The following is a 19,383-nucleotide window of genomic DNA, read 5'->3' as shown; positions in this document are numbered from 1 at the left end:
AATTATGTTTATATTAAATAATGTGTTTAATTAAATATGAATATTAACATAGCATTTAAATATCAAAAACATACCCTTTCTTGGCATTCAGAACATTTTTTTTTCTCTTTGGGTCACACCTGGCAATGCACAGGGGTTACTCCTGGCTCTGCACTCAGGAATTACCCTTGGCGGTGCTTAGGGGACCATATGGGATGCTGGGATTAGAACCCAGGTTGGCCACATGCAAGACAAACGCCCTACCCGCTGTGCTATCGCTCCAGCACCCAGACATTATTTTTTTAAATCGAGGCATTTCTTGACAATTTTTAAATAATGATGATCTCACTGAGCATCTATCATGTGCTGTATTGAACACTTTGAACATTAATTCTAGGAAAAACCTTTAAAATTGTATAATTTTTTGCCATTTCATAGCTAAGGAACTGAGACTTGGGTAAACTCATTGTCCAACGGGGCAGAACCTGCCGGTAAAACCTGGATGTGGTCACATCTGTGAGTTTCAAAGTCCAAAACACAGAGCCATTATGTCAAAACTCTCCGCACAACAATATAATATGACGATATCACAATTACAATAGGACGTAGGAATCAAACTTGCAAACTTATGAGTAATCAGAATTTCTCTCGGGCTGGAGAGATAGCACAGCGGGTAGGGCATTTGCCTTGCACGCGGCCGACCCGGGTTCAAATCCCAGCATCCCATATGGTCCCCTGAGCATGGCCAGGGGTAATTCCTGAGTGCAGAGCCAGGAGTAACCCCTGTGCATTGCCAGGTGTGACCCAAAAAGCAAAAAAGTAAGAAAATAAAAAAAAAGAATTTCTCTAGGGGCTTGGGAGATGGCGGTAGAACCTGATAGATGTGAGACCCAGAGTCTGATGTCCACTTCCGCCTGGGCCCCCATCCATGGCCAGTTACAGCAGATCAGAGCAGCACTGCATCATCAGGCTGAAGAACTGAATGACCAGGAATGGTCCCTGGGTCCCCCAGGCTACTGGTGTCCACTGGTGTATGTCAGTACTGGGCAGGGCCTCTTCCCCACAGAGAGACACATGAGCTAGAGTGTGTCCAGGCTCCCCCAGAGCTTCCTTCCTCTCCCTTCCTTTTCACTGTCCTCTGCTTGCCCCTGGTCTTGTCCAAGTGCTTCTGCAGAGCCGGAGACTGGTGAGACTGGTGGTCCCCCTGTATAAAGCGCCTGCTCCCTGGGGGTGGGACTAAGCACACAGCCTTGGGGCCCACTCTTCTCCTCCCACTTACCTCCACTCCCACTGTTTCCAGGGTTTGGAATGAGCCAAAAGGTGGGCCATCTGGATTTCTTTCCGAATGGAGGAAGGCAAATGCCTGGCTGTCAGAAAAATATCATTTCAACCATTGTTGATATAAATGGACTCTGGGAAGGTAAGTACGTGGGGGGAGCCAGGTGGATGCTGCCAGTGTGGGAGGAAGCAGAGGTGTGAGTTGGCCTGGCCGGCAAGCACTGGGACTGCCACTGCTTTGGGGACACTCGGGGTTGGTGTGATCACAGCCATGCTAGTAGTCCTCTGATGCTCCCACTTTACAGCTGGGAAGACAAACTCAGTAAACTTAAAAATTTGTCCAAGGCCACTCTCCACACCACTTTAGGCCCAGTGTCGGACTGCAACGTCCTGACCTCATGCCCCAGTGTATACCTCCCCCAGCTCACCAACGTGTTGAGATGAGTGGCAGGCACCTTGGCACCTTCCCAGCGCTGCCTTTGCTCCCACCACCTCTTTCTGTTCCTAAGGGACTCGGAGCATGAGCACCCATGTGTGCTCTTTCCTCCTTGCTTGCTCACTTTCTTATTTTGGTCCACACCCAGCTGTGCTCAGGGCTTATTCTTTCCTCTGGACTCAGGAATGGCTCCTGGTGAGGCTCAGGGAATCAGATATGGTACTAGAGACTGAACCCGACTCGACCATGTGCAAGACAAGAGCCCTACCCACTGTACTATAACTTCATTCCCAACACTTTCTTGCCCTTCACTGTTGACAGGGCCTGGGAATGGAAAGGGGGACAACATGACCCATGTGTTGGTGGGAGACACCTGGAAGTCTGGGGGATGAGCTTTTGTGTGTCTCAGTTTATCTGATCGAGCAGGTCCCCAAACCATAATATTGCAAAAGCAATAGCCCCAGCCACTTGCTCTGCCCTTTGCTCTGCTCCTGAGACAGCCCTCGGGTCAATGCCTACTGGGGTTTGTTCTCCTGACCCAGGAGACCAGGGCGGGTGGTGAGTGTCCCAGACACTCCAGTGCCCCTCCATGCCTGGCCCAGAGCAGAAGCCCATGTGGGCCATTCCCTGCTGGCGTTTCAAGATTCCACAGGCTGGGGTGAAAGGCAGTAGATAATGCAACAACTGGCAGCAACTGTCGGTAACGGGAGCTGGTCCTTCTTCTGTGCTCACCCCAGGTCACTCCAGGACGATGAGGCTGTTCCTCTATCTTCCCGAGATGCTGGGGTCACATCGAGGGCTGCCCCCTTCCTGAAGTGACAAGCAGGCACACAGAACAGGAGATGCCCCAGATTTCACTAGGGAGGCAATTGAGGGAGACCCAGCCCGTGAATGGGGAAGCATGTTTCTATAGGAGAGCTCTGACTCATAGGGTGCTGCTCACCGAGGAATAATTAAGTCCACTAGCTTCTTTATTATGGGCTCCATGGGTAGCAGTTTGGGGCGAAAGAACCAATTAAGTAAGAAACTGGTCCTGTAGATTTGTAATGAGCATGGGCACAGGCTATGTAGAACCCCACTTTGGCTGGGTCGGGGTTGTTGGGAGAGCTAGGTGTGAGCTAATATCCGCCTTTATGAAAGGGAACAATCCTTTTTCCCATGGGCCGTGGATCAAGTCCCCAGACCCCCCAGGTAGTGACGCCAGATGTATTTGGACTCCCCGAGAATCACTCCATAGGAAGTTCTGCACCAAGAAGCCTGAGAAATACAAACCAGTGTTTTCCACAAGAGGATTTGGGTATAAAGAAAAAGCAGGACAGCGTCAGAGACAGAGTACAGCGGGTAGGGCGCTTGCCTTGCATGTAGCCAACCTCAGTTTGATCCCTACATCCTCCTCCTCCTCTAGGCAACAACCATTCCAACAAGAGAATGTCCTGCAGGCACGGTTCTCTTGCTCCTTCTGCCCATAAATAGATTCTCACTCCATTCCCAAGCTCATCCTGCCCCGCATGAAGCCTCATTCCTGACTCACAGTCAAATGCACCTCTCTCTCCTATTCTTCACCATACTCAGCCAGGGGACCCAGCAGTGGGGAGGGGAAAGGGCCTTGGACCACCCGCCATTAACAAGGCAAGTCAGCATAGTTCCTCTTTGCCCCCCAATCTGTCAACATCAGTTGTGGAAACTTCCCACTGCTGACACTGGGGTCAGGAGTGCAGCTCTGCTTCCGGGAAGAAAGAGGAGATTCTGGGGGCTGATGGCTCAGGCTCCTGCAATCAAATACCTGACCTTTGCTTTGTCAGGAGCTACTAACTTTGTAGCATGCAACCACCTACGAAGCTACAAGTATTACTCAAGCAGTATCCTCAACCCCGACGGATTTCTGGGCTACCCCTGTGCCTCCTACAAAGAGTTCCAGGAGGTAGGTCACACCTGGACACTGTCACTGGTGTCCCAGTTCTAGATGTTTTAATCCTTTGGGGGCTTGGAACAGAACAGAGCTGGAATTCCACTACAAACAGGGAAGCTTCTCGGAAGGCTCAGCCACCTGCAGTCTCTTCCTCCTTAGACTAGGGTGGACAGGATGGGGTGGAACAAATCTGGCTGCCCTGAGCCTGGCCTTCATCACCAACTTTTCCTTCTGGACAATCCCAGGCAGAAGTGGAGAGATGAGTTCAGTGAACACCTTACCTCCATCACCACCCCCTACTCATTGTTAACTGTTTTATTAGGGATTTTCCCCCATGTTTTGGAAACACTTTTCCCCCCAAATTCGATGGAAGTACACTAAAGCTATCATGACAAGTTACTTATAAATACTTCAGCTCTCATTATTTAAGAATAAGATCATTCTCCTAGAGAGCAACATTCAAGATATTCAATACGTTTCTCTTTGTATTTCCTAATATTTCACCCATATTCAGGCTTTACAAATATGCAAATAATATTCTCTAGAGTTCAGAGCTTCCCAAACTTATTTGGTCTACTGCCCCTCTCTCAGGAAAAAAGAATTTCAGTGACTCCCTAGGAAACTCTCTTATTTAAGCAAAGAAACAGGAAGTGCCCCTCAATTGCACCTCAGGCTTCTACTGGACCCCCATCCCAATTGTTCAAGTTCCTCATGGGAGCACAGAATCCCCCACTTTGGGAAACACTGTTCTAACCTATGTTTTTATTATCTTTTATGTCCTTCCTTTCTTCCGGCCCTTCCTTCCTTTCCTCTTTTTTTCCTGCCTACCTTCCTTCTTTCCTGCCCTCCCTCTCTTTCCCAGCTCACCAACATGAGCTCCTTTCCTTCCTTCCTTCCTTCCTTCCTTCCTTCCTTCCTTCCTTCCTTCCTTCCTTCTTTCCTTCCTTTTCCATCCTATCTTCCTTCCTTCTCCTTCCTTTTCCTTCTTTCCTTCCTTCCTTTCTTCCTCTTCCTTTCTTCCTTCCTTCTCCTTCCTTTTCCTTCTTTTCTTCCTTCCTTCCTTCCTTCCTTCCTTCCTTCCTTCCTTCCTTCCTTCCTTCCTTCCTTCCTTCCTTCCTTCCTTCCTTCCTTCCTTCCTTCCTTCCTTCCTTCCTTCCCTTCTCTTTCCTTGCATCTGGAACAGTTTCTCTTTTGGTTGGTCTTCTAGGTGAGGTATTTGGTAGAAAGTCTCACATTCTAAACTTGTTTCTTTGTGATTCAATGGGTGGTAATTGAGTTCTTCTCAGTGGATCACACCCAGGTGCTTTCCTTTGACAACTCTTGATCCTGCTGTTTGATTACTCAGTTAAGGAGGTGTCTCCCAGATGTCACCATTATAAAATTACAACATCCCCTAAGCAGTCCCTGAGGTGTTAGCAGTCCCCAACAACAAACCAAAATGAAAGCTTTGAACTTCTTATCTGATTCTCTTCTTACACAAGAGGGAAATAATAGTCCGAAACTTCAAATAATAAATTTTCAAATCACCTGCTTATATCTCAAAACTAATTTGGAGGTCCAGAGATATATTAAAGTGTGTAGAGCCCTTGCCTGCCATGAGACTCTAGCACCCCAATATGGTCCCCTGAACACTGCCAGCAGTGATACTGAGCACGGAGCCAGGGGTAAGCCTAGATCACCACCAGGTGTGGCCCCAAACAACCAAAACATAATGAAAAACAAACAACTGTGACCTTGACACTGTTGTGTTGAACTAAGGTACATCATATCCCATCCCCTGGTCTAAGAGGCCATTGTAATGTCACTTAGTTGTTGTTGGAACCTGGATAAGAGTACACAAAGTCTACAGCATTTATCTCCTTCCTTCCAACTTGCACAATACTCTGCACTCTGGGGATGAGAGATGTGAGGAGAACACAGAACACAGGACAAGTGGCACCGGGCATAAAGTGCAAGTTTTATGACCCAAAGGGCTCCAACTTCTATGTCCAAGTCAATGCTTCCTTCCATCAAAGAACGGTCAGGTCTCTTTCTCAAGAGAAACAATTCACAGTACAGTAAAGATGGACATGAATAATTTCTTCCTCTGCTCTTCTGCTCAACTGGTATCTGTTCCATCTATTCAGTAGAGTCATCTGACATTCCCCCTCCGTATTAATATTGTTGCTTTCCTGATAGCACTTCACTTCCCATTAATAATCTCTGGTTTTCCAGGTACTTCTGTGCATGTCCAGCACAGTTCTGTGTGAGATCAGTGAATACCCAGGGAGGGAGATGGATGGTGGGTGGGTGGATGTGTAGACAATAGGATGTATGGGATGGTGGCATGAGTAGACAAGTGAGGGCATGAGTTAAGGGCTGTTACTAACAAATTGATATTTGTTCTCTAGAATCGTTGTTTCCCTTGTCCAGCTGGAGGATGCCCCAAAATGGGGCACTTTGCTGACCAGTTTCAGGGGAAAACCAGCGCTGTGGGCCAAACCTTCTTCCTGAACACAGGAGAGAGTGGTAATTTCACCCGTAAGTTTCCATTTTAATCATTTATAAATTTTAGCAAATAGGGACCAGAGGGGTAATGTGTCTGCCTAGCATGTACCAACCCTGGTTAGAGCCCCAGCACCACTTATGGTCCCTCTGATCGCCATCAAGATTCACAGAGCTAGTAATTGACCCTAAATACCCTCAAGTATGACTCAAATCCTAGCCCCACCACCAACATTTTTTTTACTAATAAGACTGAGTTAGTCTTATTAGTCAAGCCCATGATAGCAACTGACAGAAATTCCATTACAGCTGACTAGAACGTCTATTCTATTGAAGAATAGAATAATAAAATGACTTGTCTTGTGTCACGTTGCCTTGAAGCAACATGATCTGTGATGTGAGGGTGTGTTATGACTGGCCCAGGCTGGATCACAGGTCTACCCACCACCATGGCAGGAAGGAGGAAGCCATCATCACAAGAGGGCCTGTGGGCAAAGCCATTGTAAGTCAACCCATGCAACATGACCCCAGGCACACACGCCGCGTTATTTTGCCCAGCTTCCCATTAAAAAACTGGTATAAGTTAGCAAAATCAGAGGCCAGAGCAGTAGTACGGCAGGTAGGATACTTGCCTTACACACAGCCACCCCAAGTTCCTTCCTTAGCACCCGAGTCCAGCTAGGAGTGATCTCTGAGCATAGTGCCAGGAACGTGCCCTAGGCACCATCAGGTGTAGCTGCAAAACAAACCAAAACAGAAGATATCAAAATCACCCATATCCTTGGTTATAAAGAATATCACATAGTTACTAAATAAAAGTGCTGTTGTTTTTCAAGGGAGTTTTAATTTTTTTTTTTGTTTTTGCACCAGATCGAGTAGTGCTGAGGGGTCATGTCTAGAGGTTCTCATGGGGCCATATGTGGCACAGAAGCTCAAACTGTGCCTACTGCACAGGTAGCAAGTGTCTTCCTGCATTCTCCAATCCCCAATTTAAATATATATACATATATATATATATACATACGTACACACATATCACTTTACAATGTACTTTTCACTTCATAGTGTTTCCTGTATGCTCATTTACAATTATCACATTGTTTATCAGGAAAGGTCTTATCATGTCAAGTTAATATGCCTATTCTCTTAACTCAGCCATTCCGTTCTCAGAAAATACATAGCAAAGTGTTGGCCTGTGTGTATAATCAAGCGTGTTCAGGCGTGTTCTCTGTGCTAGTGTTTTAATACAGGATAGCAGTGGGGTGGGGGTGTTTCTAGCTATCTATCAATTGGAAACAACCAAATACTGGTCTTTGAAAGATGGAGCTAGCTCTGTGGAAGGAAGAAAGCCCCTGAATCATATCAGGTGGAAAAGCCGAGAGGAAAACAGCATCACAGCTCAGTGAGTGCCCTGTAGGAGGTAGAGATCCTCAACTGTACCAGTGAAGATACTTTGTTGCAGGGCTTCCTTGGAGAGCTGTGGAGCTGTGGTCTGGGTTGAAAAACCAGGCATGGGCTTTGAGGCTGCATTTTCCCACGTAGGTCTGTGTTTGTGTATACACAAAGCTCTAGAGCTGAGTGTCTCAGTCTGTGCATGCAGAAGACTTAACAGATCCTGCCATCTACCCACGAGGTGTCAGTAGCAGCCCCTCTCCCTCCAGTTGTGAAAACTCAAACTATTTTCAGACATAGTCAAATGTCCCCAGATGTGTCAGTCACCCCTGATTGGAATGGGTTGTATTTGGAGAGCAAACTGGTGGTGTCAGGAGAAACTGGGATAGAGGACAGGCAGTTGGGGCGCTAACAGAGAATTTCATCAACCTCAGTTGAGAACATGTCCATTGCATGTGAAAATTTCAACAAAGCCTAAGAGAGCACAAAGAACACTCCAGTGCTTTATCCAAATGTGGGAGTCCACACGCATCTCTTCTATAAAAAGATGTAATAACTGGCAATATTGACATTCTCCGCCCCCCTCTCTGGGTATGTTCTTCGCCCTCACACAGAATCTGAAATCCTGGTACCCCACATTCACTGAAGGAAACCGTTAATCTTACTTCCCTTTCTTTTTCTCTGTGGGACATTCAGAGCTTGGAGCAAGAATGCTTCCGTGGCTTCATTTTCTTTTTCAACCAGATGAATGAACTGAACTATTGTATTTCTCTGGACAGGTTGGAGATACAGGGTCTCTGTCACACTGTCTGGAAAAAAGACCATGGGTGGCTTCTTCAGGGTTGCTTTGTATGGAAGTAATGGAAACTCAAAACAGTATCAAATTTTCAAGTAAGTTCAATGCTAAAGAGCCACAAACAATTTTGCTAACAGATTGTTCATCAAAGATTGGAGATAAACTGCTTTCTAAATCTAGCTATCGAAACTAAGCAGAATATAGCCTTATAAAACCCTTGAATCCTAGATTTTCCAAGCTGGAAAGAATACTTAGTATTGAACTAATTCAACCCACTTCACATTGAGAAGAATAAAGCAAGGAGAAAAGGAATTTACTAAAAGTCTGTGCTGGGATCTGGGAGATGCCTCAAAGATTTGGAAAGCATACTTTCATGCAAGACCCCTCAGTTAAATCCCAACACTACATGGTTCCCTTAATACTACCGGGAGTAACTCAACCCCCCAAATAATAATAGGTTAAAACAAGATTGTGCTACCTTTTTTCGGAATGCCAATGGCTGCTTCTTAATTTAGGTGTATGGATTTCCAATTCTCAGGCAAGACACATTTATATGGCAACTTTCCTCTCCAAGATGCTTACTCTCTTATACACATATGGAGGCACAGAGGCAACTTCTCAATAGCACCTAGCTTTGTCTGGGTTCATACAGAAGGTGCCTTGTAGCAGGTATTGAATGCATGCATAACTGTGCTGTAAAATTGGATTTTGCTTTTTCATTTTCACATAATTTTTATGCTAAGGTAAAGTTCTTGGACGATTTCCTATGCTACCTCTGAGATAGTACAGTATTTTCTGCTAAACCATATGCATATTTAAACCCCAGACAAGGTGTGAATTAGTCCAGTAATGAAATGATTTGACCAGGCCACCTCCAATACTGAACTTCCCCTAGAGGCAAACAAAGACAGTGGAACTTTAGAGTGCAATATTTTTTTCAAAGGTTTATCTTTCACATGAATGTTGCGATTTTTCATCCCCTGGGTATATATGAAATCATTGAGATATTTGCTGAAAACAAATCATTACTTGGAGAAATAATAGTTTGGCATCATCCTCTATTATTATATGTTTAGCTGATAGAATATTTTATGCTTATGTTTTTAGAGGATCCCTCAAACCAGGAGCAAATTATGTGAGTGACATTGATGTGGACCTTAATGTTGGAAAAATAGAGAAGGTCAAGTTTCTCTGGAACAAGAGTTTGCTAAATCTCTTGAAGCGCAAACTGGGAGCTTCCGAAATAACAGTACAAAGTGGTGAAGATGGGACTGAGTGCGTATCTTTTATCCCACCCAAGGCTTATGTCTGTAGTTCCTAATCAATCTGTCTATGTATGTGTACGTTTGTTTACCTGGAAGAGCAAGGAAGACACAAAAATATTTTTTTTAAAGGAGTCTAGGGGACTGGAAAGATAGCACAGCGGGTAGGGCGTTTGCCTTGCACTCGGCCGACCCGGGTTCAAATCCCAGCATCCCATATGGTCCCCTGAGCACGGCCAGGGGTAATTCCTGAGTGCAGAGCCAGGAGTAACCCCTGTGCATCGTCAGGTGTGACCCAAAAAGCAAAAAAAATAAAAATAAAAATAAAAGGAGTCTAGAAGTAGGAAAATATAAAACTGTTTTATCTCAAACAAAGGGGAAAAACAGCTGGGTGGTAAATCTGAATGAAAGTCCGGTGGGTGCAGTTTTTGATGTAGTTGGTTTTGTGGAGACAAGGACTAAAAGCGACAGAGCAGTTGGGATAAATCTCACATTCATTAGAATCTTACTTGCTGGGACTTCAGAGAGGACATAAACTATACTGAAAACATGGGGAAGGGAAGGTGGCAATCTTGAAAGAGAATTTCCAGAAAATTGAAGAGGGCAGAATCTAAAGGAACTTAGATATCCCTTAAACCTCAGCAGCTCTCACCTAAAGATGAGGAGAAAATGTGAAAAGTTCAAGTAATTTGCCTAGCCAGAGGGATAAATATTGCCCTTCAAAATGTTGTGAAACACATGTCAAGGCCCTGCTGAGCTGTGTCACTCAGTTGTGCCAGTCGTAAGGGGTGACAGTGTTCGACTCCTGACATGTGCGTGGGAGAATGAGGCGTCACTGTGCCATTCTTTCGGAGAGCCAGAGCAGACCACAAGCATGTGATCCCACAAGGACTGAACTCAAATTTTCTGGTGTCCAATCCAGTCCTCTTTCCATTGTTCCCATCCTGTTCATTCGTCCAGGTTGATGTGGAACTGATCGATCCATAAGACCTGGCAGTTATTAGCAATGTCTGGATGGCGTGCAATGTTTAGAGAGTGGGGTACAGTGATTTATTTCAAGTGTGGTACAGCCTGCACACTAAGTACCCATCCTATGAGGAGGTCCCCACCTCACAGAACTCCCTCATCAGAGAGTTACCTTCTGTAGCTGAGCCTTGAGAGAGGGCTGGCTTGGTGGACCATCCCCTCTCAAAGGTCTCTACAGGAAAAGGTTACAGTGACCTCAAGCCCAACCTCACCAGCCTCTGCTGTCGCTAGCATGACAACCCTCCATTATCTCTTTAGACATTATTTCTTGAAATAGAATGTCCAGCCCATACACTTCATCACCTACAGCATGCAATTCAATGGCTATATTTGTGGAATAAAGCAAACATCACCACAATTCTAGGATGTTTTATCATACCCCAAAAAACCCCATTCCCTTGAGCCATCACCCCAAAATCCACTGATCTACTTTATGTCTCCATAGACATTCCTAGTCTGGAATGGTCCATAGATGGTTCCCTCTAGTGCCCCCTCCTTTCATAATTAGGTGTTCAAGGTGCACCCATGTTGTAGCACATCATTCCTTTGTGTTGTCAAATAGTATTTTCCCATATGGATAGAGCACATGTTATGTGTCCATTCATCCACTGATAGGATGATAGATGTTTCCCACTTCGGGGCTATCGTGAATAAGAAAGAGAACTGTTGGGCTCGTGGCCAGACCCAAAGCTGCACTAAAGACCTCTCATCAGGAGCAACCTGGGACCAACCCAACTGATAACCCTTATATCAGGAAGAGGCTATCAGAGGGAGGGAGGCTGCAGGGTAATTTCACTCAGTAAGACTCGCTTGCACTGGGTCTAGTTTAGCAGAGGCTCCTGGTAAAAAGGGATCTGAGTTCCAGGCAGTTGTCTAAATGCTGTTTTCTAAGCTGAGTCCTCATTCCCAGCAGCCAAAGCAGCTCATGCGGTCATGTTTTCCTCCACAGGTATAAATTCTGTAGCAAAGACACCGTGAAAGAAGACGTTCTGCAAACCCTTTACCCGTGTTAAAAAAGCGCGGCTGCTCTTGTGTCTTGGTGGCAATAAATTCATTGATGTTTGACAGTGAGGTGCTAAATGGACCTTCTCCTTATGTTGGGGTCATATTTTGAAAGTGACTTTTGGAATTGGCGCCCACTTGGTCCCAGGTAATGCCTAATTGTCCTTGTGACCAGCCACTGCACCATCTCGCTTGAAATCAATTTTAGGACATCAACCCCCACCTTCCAAACATGAGATGGTGTGAGGCAGGGGCCTGTTCTTATGTCTTTTATTTTCTTAGACTATCAAGTTTTGTCCTCTTTTCCCCACCCAGATCTTCCATCCTTAGGCCAAGATAGACCATGTAAGAGCTACCTGTGACTAGTGTCATGTCAAACAATTACTAATTAGACTCAACATTGCCTGGTCAGGAGCAGTGGAGGAAGAAGGGTTTTATTTTTTTCTAAAGCCTAGGAATGGGAGATAGTATAGGGGTTAGAGGGCATGCCTAAAATGCATCTGATCTGGATTTGATTTGTGGTCCCCCTCAGCATCATCAGATTGCAGCCTTGGAGGTCTGCAGTATTGCCCAGGTGGCTGGGGTATCTGCAGAACCACAGGGCCCAAATAGGATGCATTCTAGGACCCTTGCTTGGAACTGCCCACCTAGTTTACCAAGAACCACCAGTGGGGACCCCAGGCCTCCTGTGTACAGCTTGTGAGGGACCCTACCTTGCACTGAAACAAGTTTATGCAGATGATATAAAACTCAAATGAACAGTATATCCACATTCCGCCTCCTTCTGACACCCTAATCTTCAAGTCTCCCCATTTTTTAAATTTTATTGAATCACCGTGAGATACAGTTACAGCTTTCATGTTTGAGATACAATCATACAATGATCAAACACCCATCCCTCCACCAGTGCAGACTCCCCACCACCAAGCTCCCCAGCATATCCCCCTTCCCCACCCTCCCCCTGCCTCCATGGCAGACAATTTCCCCTCTCTACTTTGGGCCATTATGGTTTTCAGTACAGATACTGAGAGGTTATCACATTTGGTCCTTTACGTACTTTCAGCACACATCTCCCATCCCAACCAATCCCTCCAACCATCATTTTCTTAGTGATCCCTTCTCTATTCCAGCTGACTTCTCTGCCCACCCCCCAGCCCCATGAGATAGGCTTCCAACTATGAAGCAATATTCCTGGCCCTTGCGTCTACCGTCCTTGGGTGTCAGTCTCATGTTATGTTATGTTATACTCCACACATGAGTGCAGTCCTTCTATTTCTGACCCTCTCTTTCTGCAAGTCTCCCCATTCTTCTTCCCAGAGACAAGTTGGCTTTTCCAGAAATATTCTGCCTGTGTGTCTTTGTACTTATCTCACAAGCCCCCAACAAATGGTAACACTCAGCACATACCATTCCCACATTCTCACCCTGCATTTGTATATTTTTCTTGAATGACAAGAAAGAGCTCATAGACTGTATTGAGGAGTACATATGATATGGCAGCCCCAGCTGATGGACAGAAAAGTTTCCCCTTTATAAATATTTTCCCTTTATAAATTTTACCCTTTATAAACTCCTTTTTTTATAAGGTTTTCCCTTTATAATTATTCAGACCATTAGTAGCCTTCTATAGTATTTTCCCATGCTTTGTACTTATCCAATGTTCAGAATATGTTTATTTTGATAATTATTGCCAAACTTCTCTCTATAGCAAATGGACCAGTATACTTTACAATAGCCCCTTAGGTGAAACATAGTAAAATGCCATTCTTTGGACAAAGAAAGAATGGGGCAGTTTGAGATGATTCTGCTTAAGATGAGAACTGATCACCTCCACATCCAAATGGTGAAGTACTGGGTCCTTTGCCAATTTGTTTGGGATAAGGACTTTTCCTCAAATTATTACTTAGCGTGTTGAATTCTGGGCTGGAGCGATAGCACAGCAGGTAGGGCATTCACTTTGCAAGCTACCGAGAATATCTCACCCGCACAGCAGAGCCTGACAAGTTACCCATGGCATATTCGATATGCCAAATACAGTAACAACAAGTTTCACAATGGAGACGTTACTGGTGCCCGCTCGAGCAAATCGATGAGCAATGGGATGATGGTGTGATAATAGTGTTGAATTCTCAATCTGTCCCATAATGTAAATGGTTCTGCTGGAGCTGTCCCTTAGGGATTGTCCCCTTACCTGAATTCACATGGGGTCAGGGCTGGTGGGGAACCAGGTCCAAATTTCTGCTCTGCTTTTTGAGCCAGACCCTGCCTCTGCCATAAGATCTCTTTACAAGGTGAATAAAGAAGAGCTGGTGCCCAGATCTTGGGGGATTTGGTAGTACCTCAAGGCTGACCTGCCAACCTGGCCCTCTGTCCACATATAGTTCTGCTCACTTTGCATGCAGCCCACCCTAGTTCCATCTACAGTGCCTCAGTTAGTCCCCTGAGTACCACTAGGGTTCACTCCTGAGCACAGAAGCAGAAATAGCCCCTGAGAATGGCCAGGTCTGACCCCAGTTAACTCCTTCATCCCCCCCAAAATAGTCCAAAGCCCAAATAATAATAATAATAATAATAATAATAATAATAATAATAAATACACTGTAGCACTGTTGTCCCATTTGTTGTTCATTAATTTGCTTGAGCGGGCACCAGTAACGTCTCCATTGTGAGATTTGTTGTTACTTTTTTGGGCATATCGAATGCACCACATGTACCTTGCCAGGTTCTGTGAGTGGGATACTCTCAGTAGCTTTCCGGGCTCTCCGAGAGGGACTGAGGAATCGAACCCTGCTCGGCCACATACAAGGCAAACACCTTACCCACTGTGCTATTGTAATAATATATAGGGTTACTCCCAGTCCCAGGCTGACCTACACATTCCTTTTTGGTGTCAAGTGGAGGGTGTTGCTGTCAGGATCAAGAATGGACAGGTGGAGGGACATCAACAGGAATGGGGGCATCACTGTGTAATTTCTGGAAATCCAGAAATGGCTCATTTGGTACATTCTGTTTCGGGTGACTTGACCCTGTTGCCAGTGCTCAAGGATAGGATGAGTGACTGATTCCCCAGAGAACCCAGGTCAGGGGAAAGCAGGACTCTTTTCCCCTCCCAGCAATGCCTAAGATATAACAGAAGGGGCTGGTGCTTAGTCCTTGCGGGATTCGTCTGCGCTCCTTTTACTCCAGTCCCTAAATTCTTTTAAAAATCTTGGCCTTGTGAAGTGCCACAGGCTGCTTGTCTGAGCCTGGGGTCTTTTCAGATTACAATCAGCCAGCACAGGATGGTAGAACCAAGGTTCTCCATCCTGGCTGTGTATTGGAATCAACTGGGGAGCCTCAGGAACCTCATCTTCAGGTAGTCTCCCCGTCCCCCGATGCTCGGGGCTAGAAGTGCTTTCCAAGACTCCCAGGAGAGGAAAGCAGGGCTGAACATTCCTTCCACCCGAGGTTTGCTGCCAGGAGTGTGTAACGCCCTATATTGCCACAATGGCTAGCTCCGTTTTCTCACCCCACCACTGACACTGATGTGGGAATAATACGCGCTGGTGGCACTGTGCAGGTTCAGCAAGACAAGACCCCCAAAAAGCTCCACACCAGTCTGGCTCCTGGTGGTCTGAGCTTTTCCTTCAGAGGAGCAACACCAGCTGCAAATATCCCAGACAAACCACAGCCTCCAGGAAAATTCTAAAAAGTCGACATGGTGAACCGTTCATGTTTGGAATCCACGGAGGAAATGGCAGCTCAACTGAAAAGTAAACAGAGGGCCAGAGAGTAGCAGAGCTACAGAGAACCCTGAGCCATAAGAGCCTGAGAATCTCCCTGCCACGGGGGCCGAGGGCACAGATCTGAAATCAACAGTGCAAGCATCATACCTGTTAGATGGCTCAAAACACAACTCTGGAAAAAGAATGAGTGTGGTCCCTGCGGGTTGTCCGGGAAGAGTTCCCCAAAGTCCTTTCTGAGGAGAGTATATAAGAAACCATTTGATACAGAAATAACCATCTATATACATTTTTATTTCCCAAGTGCTATGATAAGCATTTCAAGTTCCTTGTCAGTGATATTACATTTTTTGGTACAAAAAGATTGGAAGCAAACAACTCTGCTAATTTTAGTAATGGGTGGAATGGGGTTTGTCCATGTTTTAGGGAGGAGTCATTTTAATAATAATAATTATTATTATTATTATTTAAATTTATTTTTAATTGAGTCACCTTGAGGACAGTTACAGGGCTTTTAGGATCAAGTCTCAGTCATATTATGCTCAAACACCCACCCCTTCACCAGTGCACATGATCCACCACCAAAAACCCCAGCATAACCCCCTCCCGCTCCCCCTATGCCTGTGCGGCAGATGATTTTCACTTTACTCTTTCCTTACTTTTATTACATTCAATTTTCGACAGGAAACTCACTATCATTATTTGGAGCTTTCCCCCCAACAGTCAGACCTGTCAGAATGGCATCATTAGATTGTATGTTTTCTATTGTTGGCAACAAAGAGCATATGATGTTGCATGGTCTCGAAAGCAGCCGCCCAGTTTTGGAATTCTGGTACTAAGTCCAGAGGTATTTCTGCTAGCAGCTGCTCCATTCTGAGATTGGTTTCTGTGGTGCTGGGATCATGGCTGTTCAGGAGCGGAGGAGCTGTTCATGGGCGACCACTCGGGGTCTCATTTGGGCAGGAGGCAGGGCCAGTTCTGCTTTCCCCATCACAAGATTCCCCATGCATCCCATCCCATCACTGCAAACTCCTACCTCTCTGTCCAATTGGTTCTGATCGTGGCGGTCACCAAGCTATACAGGGGGGAAAAGGCCAAGGGACAGAAACCCTTTCCGTCCCAGGGCTGCACGGGGCCGTAGCTTAGTTCAGAGTCCAGGAGTATATCTGCCAGCAGCCGCTGCATTCTGAGATTGGTTTCTGTGCCTCTGAGATAATGGACGTTCAGGGGTGGTGGAGCCATTCCTGGGCATACTTTTGTATATCAGGAAAGGTTGCATGGCCTCTTATGCGGCCACGTGGTTTGGAGATGTCCCAGTCCCTCATACCGGAGCCGTGTTAGTAGAAGCTCAGTGTCGCCGGGGCTCCATCTGGAGAAGGCGTGCTGGCTGTACCTTCTCCGTCTGGCCCCCCGGTGTTGTTGGCCCTGTCTGGGGTCCGGAGCAATCTCCATCTGGTGGTGCCTGCCGGAATGGCCCGGATTCTTCACTGTTGGCTTAATTACTATTTTTTAATTTAAATTTGAGATAATGAGATTGACTGATTCTGAGGAAGCACAGAAAGTTGTCTAGAAATGTGAGCTTTACAATCTTTGGAAGTTTGGGATCAGTGACCGGTAGAGGTATCTGGGACTGGTAGAGGTATCATTTATGGCATCTCATGGGTGGGTTTTTATTGGCTTCTAGTAGACCCACATCTGAGACTGATCCAATCCTAATGTATCTGTCTCTGGTCCAAGATAACCACACAAGAACTCTTTCTTGGGAATCTTTGTCTGTCACATCAGAACTTTCACCCTCAGTCTCAGAAAGACATGCCCCTTATCCTCTATTTGGGCTCTCATCGCTGGGTCACGGGACCCTGCAAATGAGGGTCCAACTTGGGGCGTGCAAGCATGCCTGCTGCAGTGTAGACAACTGCATTTCTTCACCTCTGCTTGCCCAGATACCAGCCACATTGATTCCACAACAATCTCACCCAATGAAGATGTTCCCGTAACAGTGATGTGATGGATAGATAAGAAGGGAAGAGACAAAATACTCCAAGAGAGACCGGACAGCTCTCTCCCACTTCCGTAGCTCTGCAGGGGCGGTGGGGTGGAGAGGCTGAATATTTTACCAAGCTATTTCATAAAATGTTATGTTAAATGAACAACAAATTACTTTTTTCTTTTACTCGCTTTTAATGCCCATAGTGCCATTTATCCCTGACCTTCAGAAATATGAGATATTTTGAATGACAACATAAAGAGTTCTTGTTTGAAAACGAAAGCTACTTTAGACTGCATATTATTACTTCTAAGTATAGCGTATGCTAGCCTCCCTCGCTTCGGCACCACATTTATATCTCTCTGGTATATATTTCCGTTGACATTTATTGTCCTCCTGCATACGTGTCAAATTCCTTAATGATCGCTCTGACAAAGGCACGGCGCTCGGTATATATAAATTACACTTGCTACCATATAATCAGTGTTATCTATTAGAATGCTGTTTGTGACAAATCATGTTCAAAATAAAAATTGAATTGAGTTTTCTGTTCTTTTAATATTGTGCCACTCGCAGCAAGTCTTTGATTGAATCTTAAACACTTTAATGCTCTATTTTTGTTGGAGGCAGATCAGAAATGGGGTTTGCACTCTTCACAGAGCTCAAACAATTTGTAAAACAACAAAATCAAATTTCCAAATGCAGCTTGATGTTCAAACCAAGGGAATAAATTTTGTGAAGCCATCGTTAGAGGGTACACAACTTAATGGCAAAAGCCTCACATACACGTTTAATTTCTATGCATCCATTTCCATCTAAATTAGATTTTAACTTTAATGGAGGGTATGAAAAGCATCTACAGGCCTTTGTTTCTACCTTTTCTCTTTGAGCACTTGCAAGCTTTCTTGCAGCTACTACAAATGCTGCTGGCCTCTCTCTCTTTCTCCCTCCCTCTCTCTTTCTCTTTCTCTCTCCCTCATGGCAGCAGATTGAGCTATATTTTCAGCATTCTGAATTCCTGGGGTTCTGTTTCCCCAATCCTCCAAAGGGGTCTCTCTCAAGATGGTACTGTTTGACCCTTATTGCTTAGCAAAAACCAACCAAACAAAAAGAAACATGAGTGGGGTTTGAAGTGATAAATAGGTTGTTTTCCATGCACATGGCCAATCCCCAGCATCCCATATGGTGTGTCCTGGAAAGAAAAAGATTATTTTGAAAAATATGAAAATCATATAAAATCAAAATGTCAGGGATGAATGGAGACATTACAGGCGCCCGCTCGAGCAAATTGATGAGCAACCGAACAATAGTGATACAGTGACACAGTGATACACTGTCCATAACATTTTGTGGGAGCACCATCCCTACTTGTCCATTTATATGGCTGCTTAGCTGCTGAAACACAGCACAGCAGGAGTGAGTCTTGGCTACCATGACTGGATGGCCTGCGAAAGCTTAGCTATTGATGACCCTTGGCTGAAAAAGGTTTCAAGCCCTGCTTCAGAAGGAAGGACGTTTGGAATTAATGACCTGTTCAAACCACCCTCAGGCAAAAGATTGAGCTGGCACTGCAGTACCACACCACATGTATGGTGACAAAGAGAGGAGGCTCTTTAGACACACCAGCCAAAGTATACTCACACTGTCCATAAGCAGTTAAAATCCAAATAAAAGGACAAACTAGGAAATCAAATTGCCCAGACCCCAAATGCTCTAGCTGTGATCAGCGTGTGCACTGGTTGGGATTGTTCTTCCAAATGGGTGGGAACAGTCAGGAAGGTCCTGAAAAATGGATTGGAAAAGGCCTTAGATGCTCACCAGTGTTGGACTTGAGATTCAGCAAATGGAAGAGGTTTGAAGTCCACTGCCATTAGGAAAGAGAGGCTAGCAGATGACAGTTGCTCAGCCCCTGGTCTCTGGGGTGTTCTTGATGTGACCTTCAGGAGATTGTATACTGGAAATAAGACCTGAATTTTGGAAGCCCAACATCACTAACCCATCTTAAATGTTTCTCCCTCATGATGCCTTTTTGCCTGAGAAATGCAACCTGACAGACACACTTTGGTTTCATGACACCTTTGAGTTGAAGTCGGTTGTGGTAGTTGCAGAC

General features: G+C 45.3%; 1 protein-coding gene across 1 annotated transcript in view; it reads left to right on the top strand.

Annotated features, from left to right (window-relative positions):
* LOC101544006 (pancreatic lipase-related protein 2) overlaps window positions 1-11,575 on the top strand; it is a 21,387-nt gene extending 9,812 nt beyond the window's left edge. The window contains exons 7-12 of the mRNA XM_004611903.3: window positions 1,280-1,399; window positions 3,496-3,614; window positions 5,993-6,122; window positions 8,258-8,369; window positions 9,382-9,549; window positions 11,512-11,575. Coding sequence (XP_004611960.1) covers window positions 1,280-1,399; window positions 3,496-3,614; window positions 5,993-6,122; window positions 8,258-8,369; window positions 9,382-9,549; window positions 11,512-11,575 — 713 coding nt within the window. The remainder of the gene's footprint in view (window positions 1-1,279; window positions 1,400-3,495; window positions 3,615-5,992; window positions 6,123-8,257; window positions 8,370-9,381; window positions 9,550-11,511) is intronic.
* The last annotated feature ends 7,808 nt before the right edge of the window (window positions 11,576-19,383 follow it).

This window comes from Sorex araneus, chromosome 11 (genome assembly GCF_027595985.1).
Source record: "Sorex araneus isolate mSorAra2 chromosome 11, mSorAra2.pri, whole genome shotgun sequence".
Lineage (NCBI taxonomy): Eukaryota > Metazoa > Chordata > Mammalia > Eulipotyphla > Soricidae > Sorex > Sorex araneus.
The sequence above is the reverse complement of the archived record's forward strand: the minus strand, read 5'-3'. Positions and strand labels throughout refer to the sequence as shown.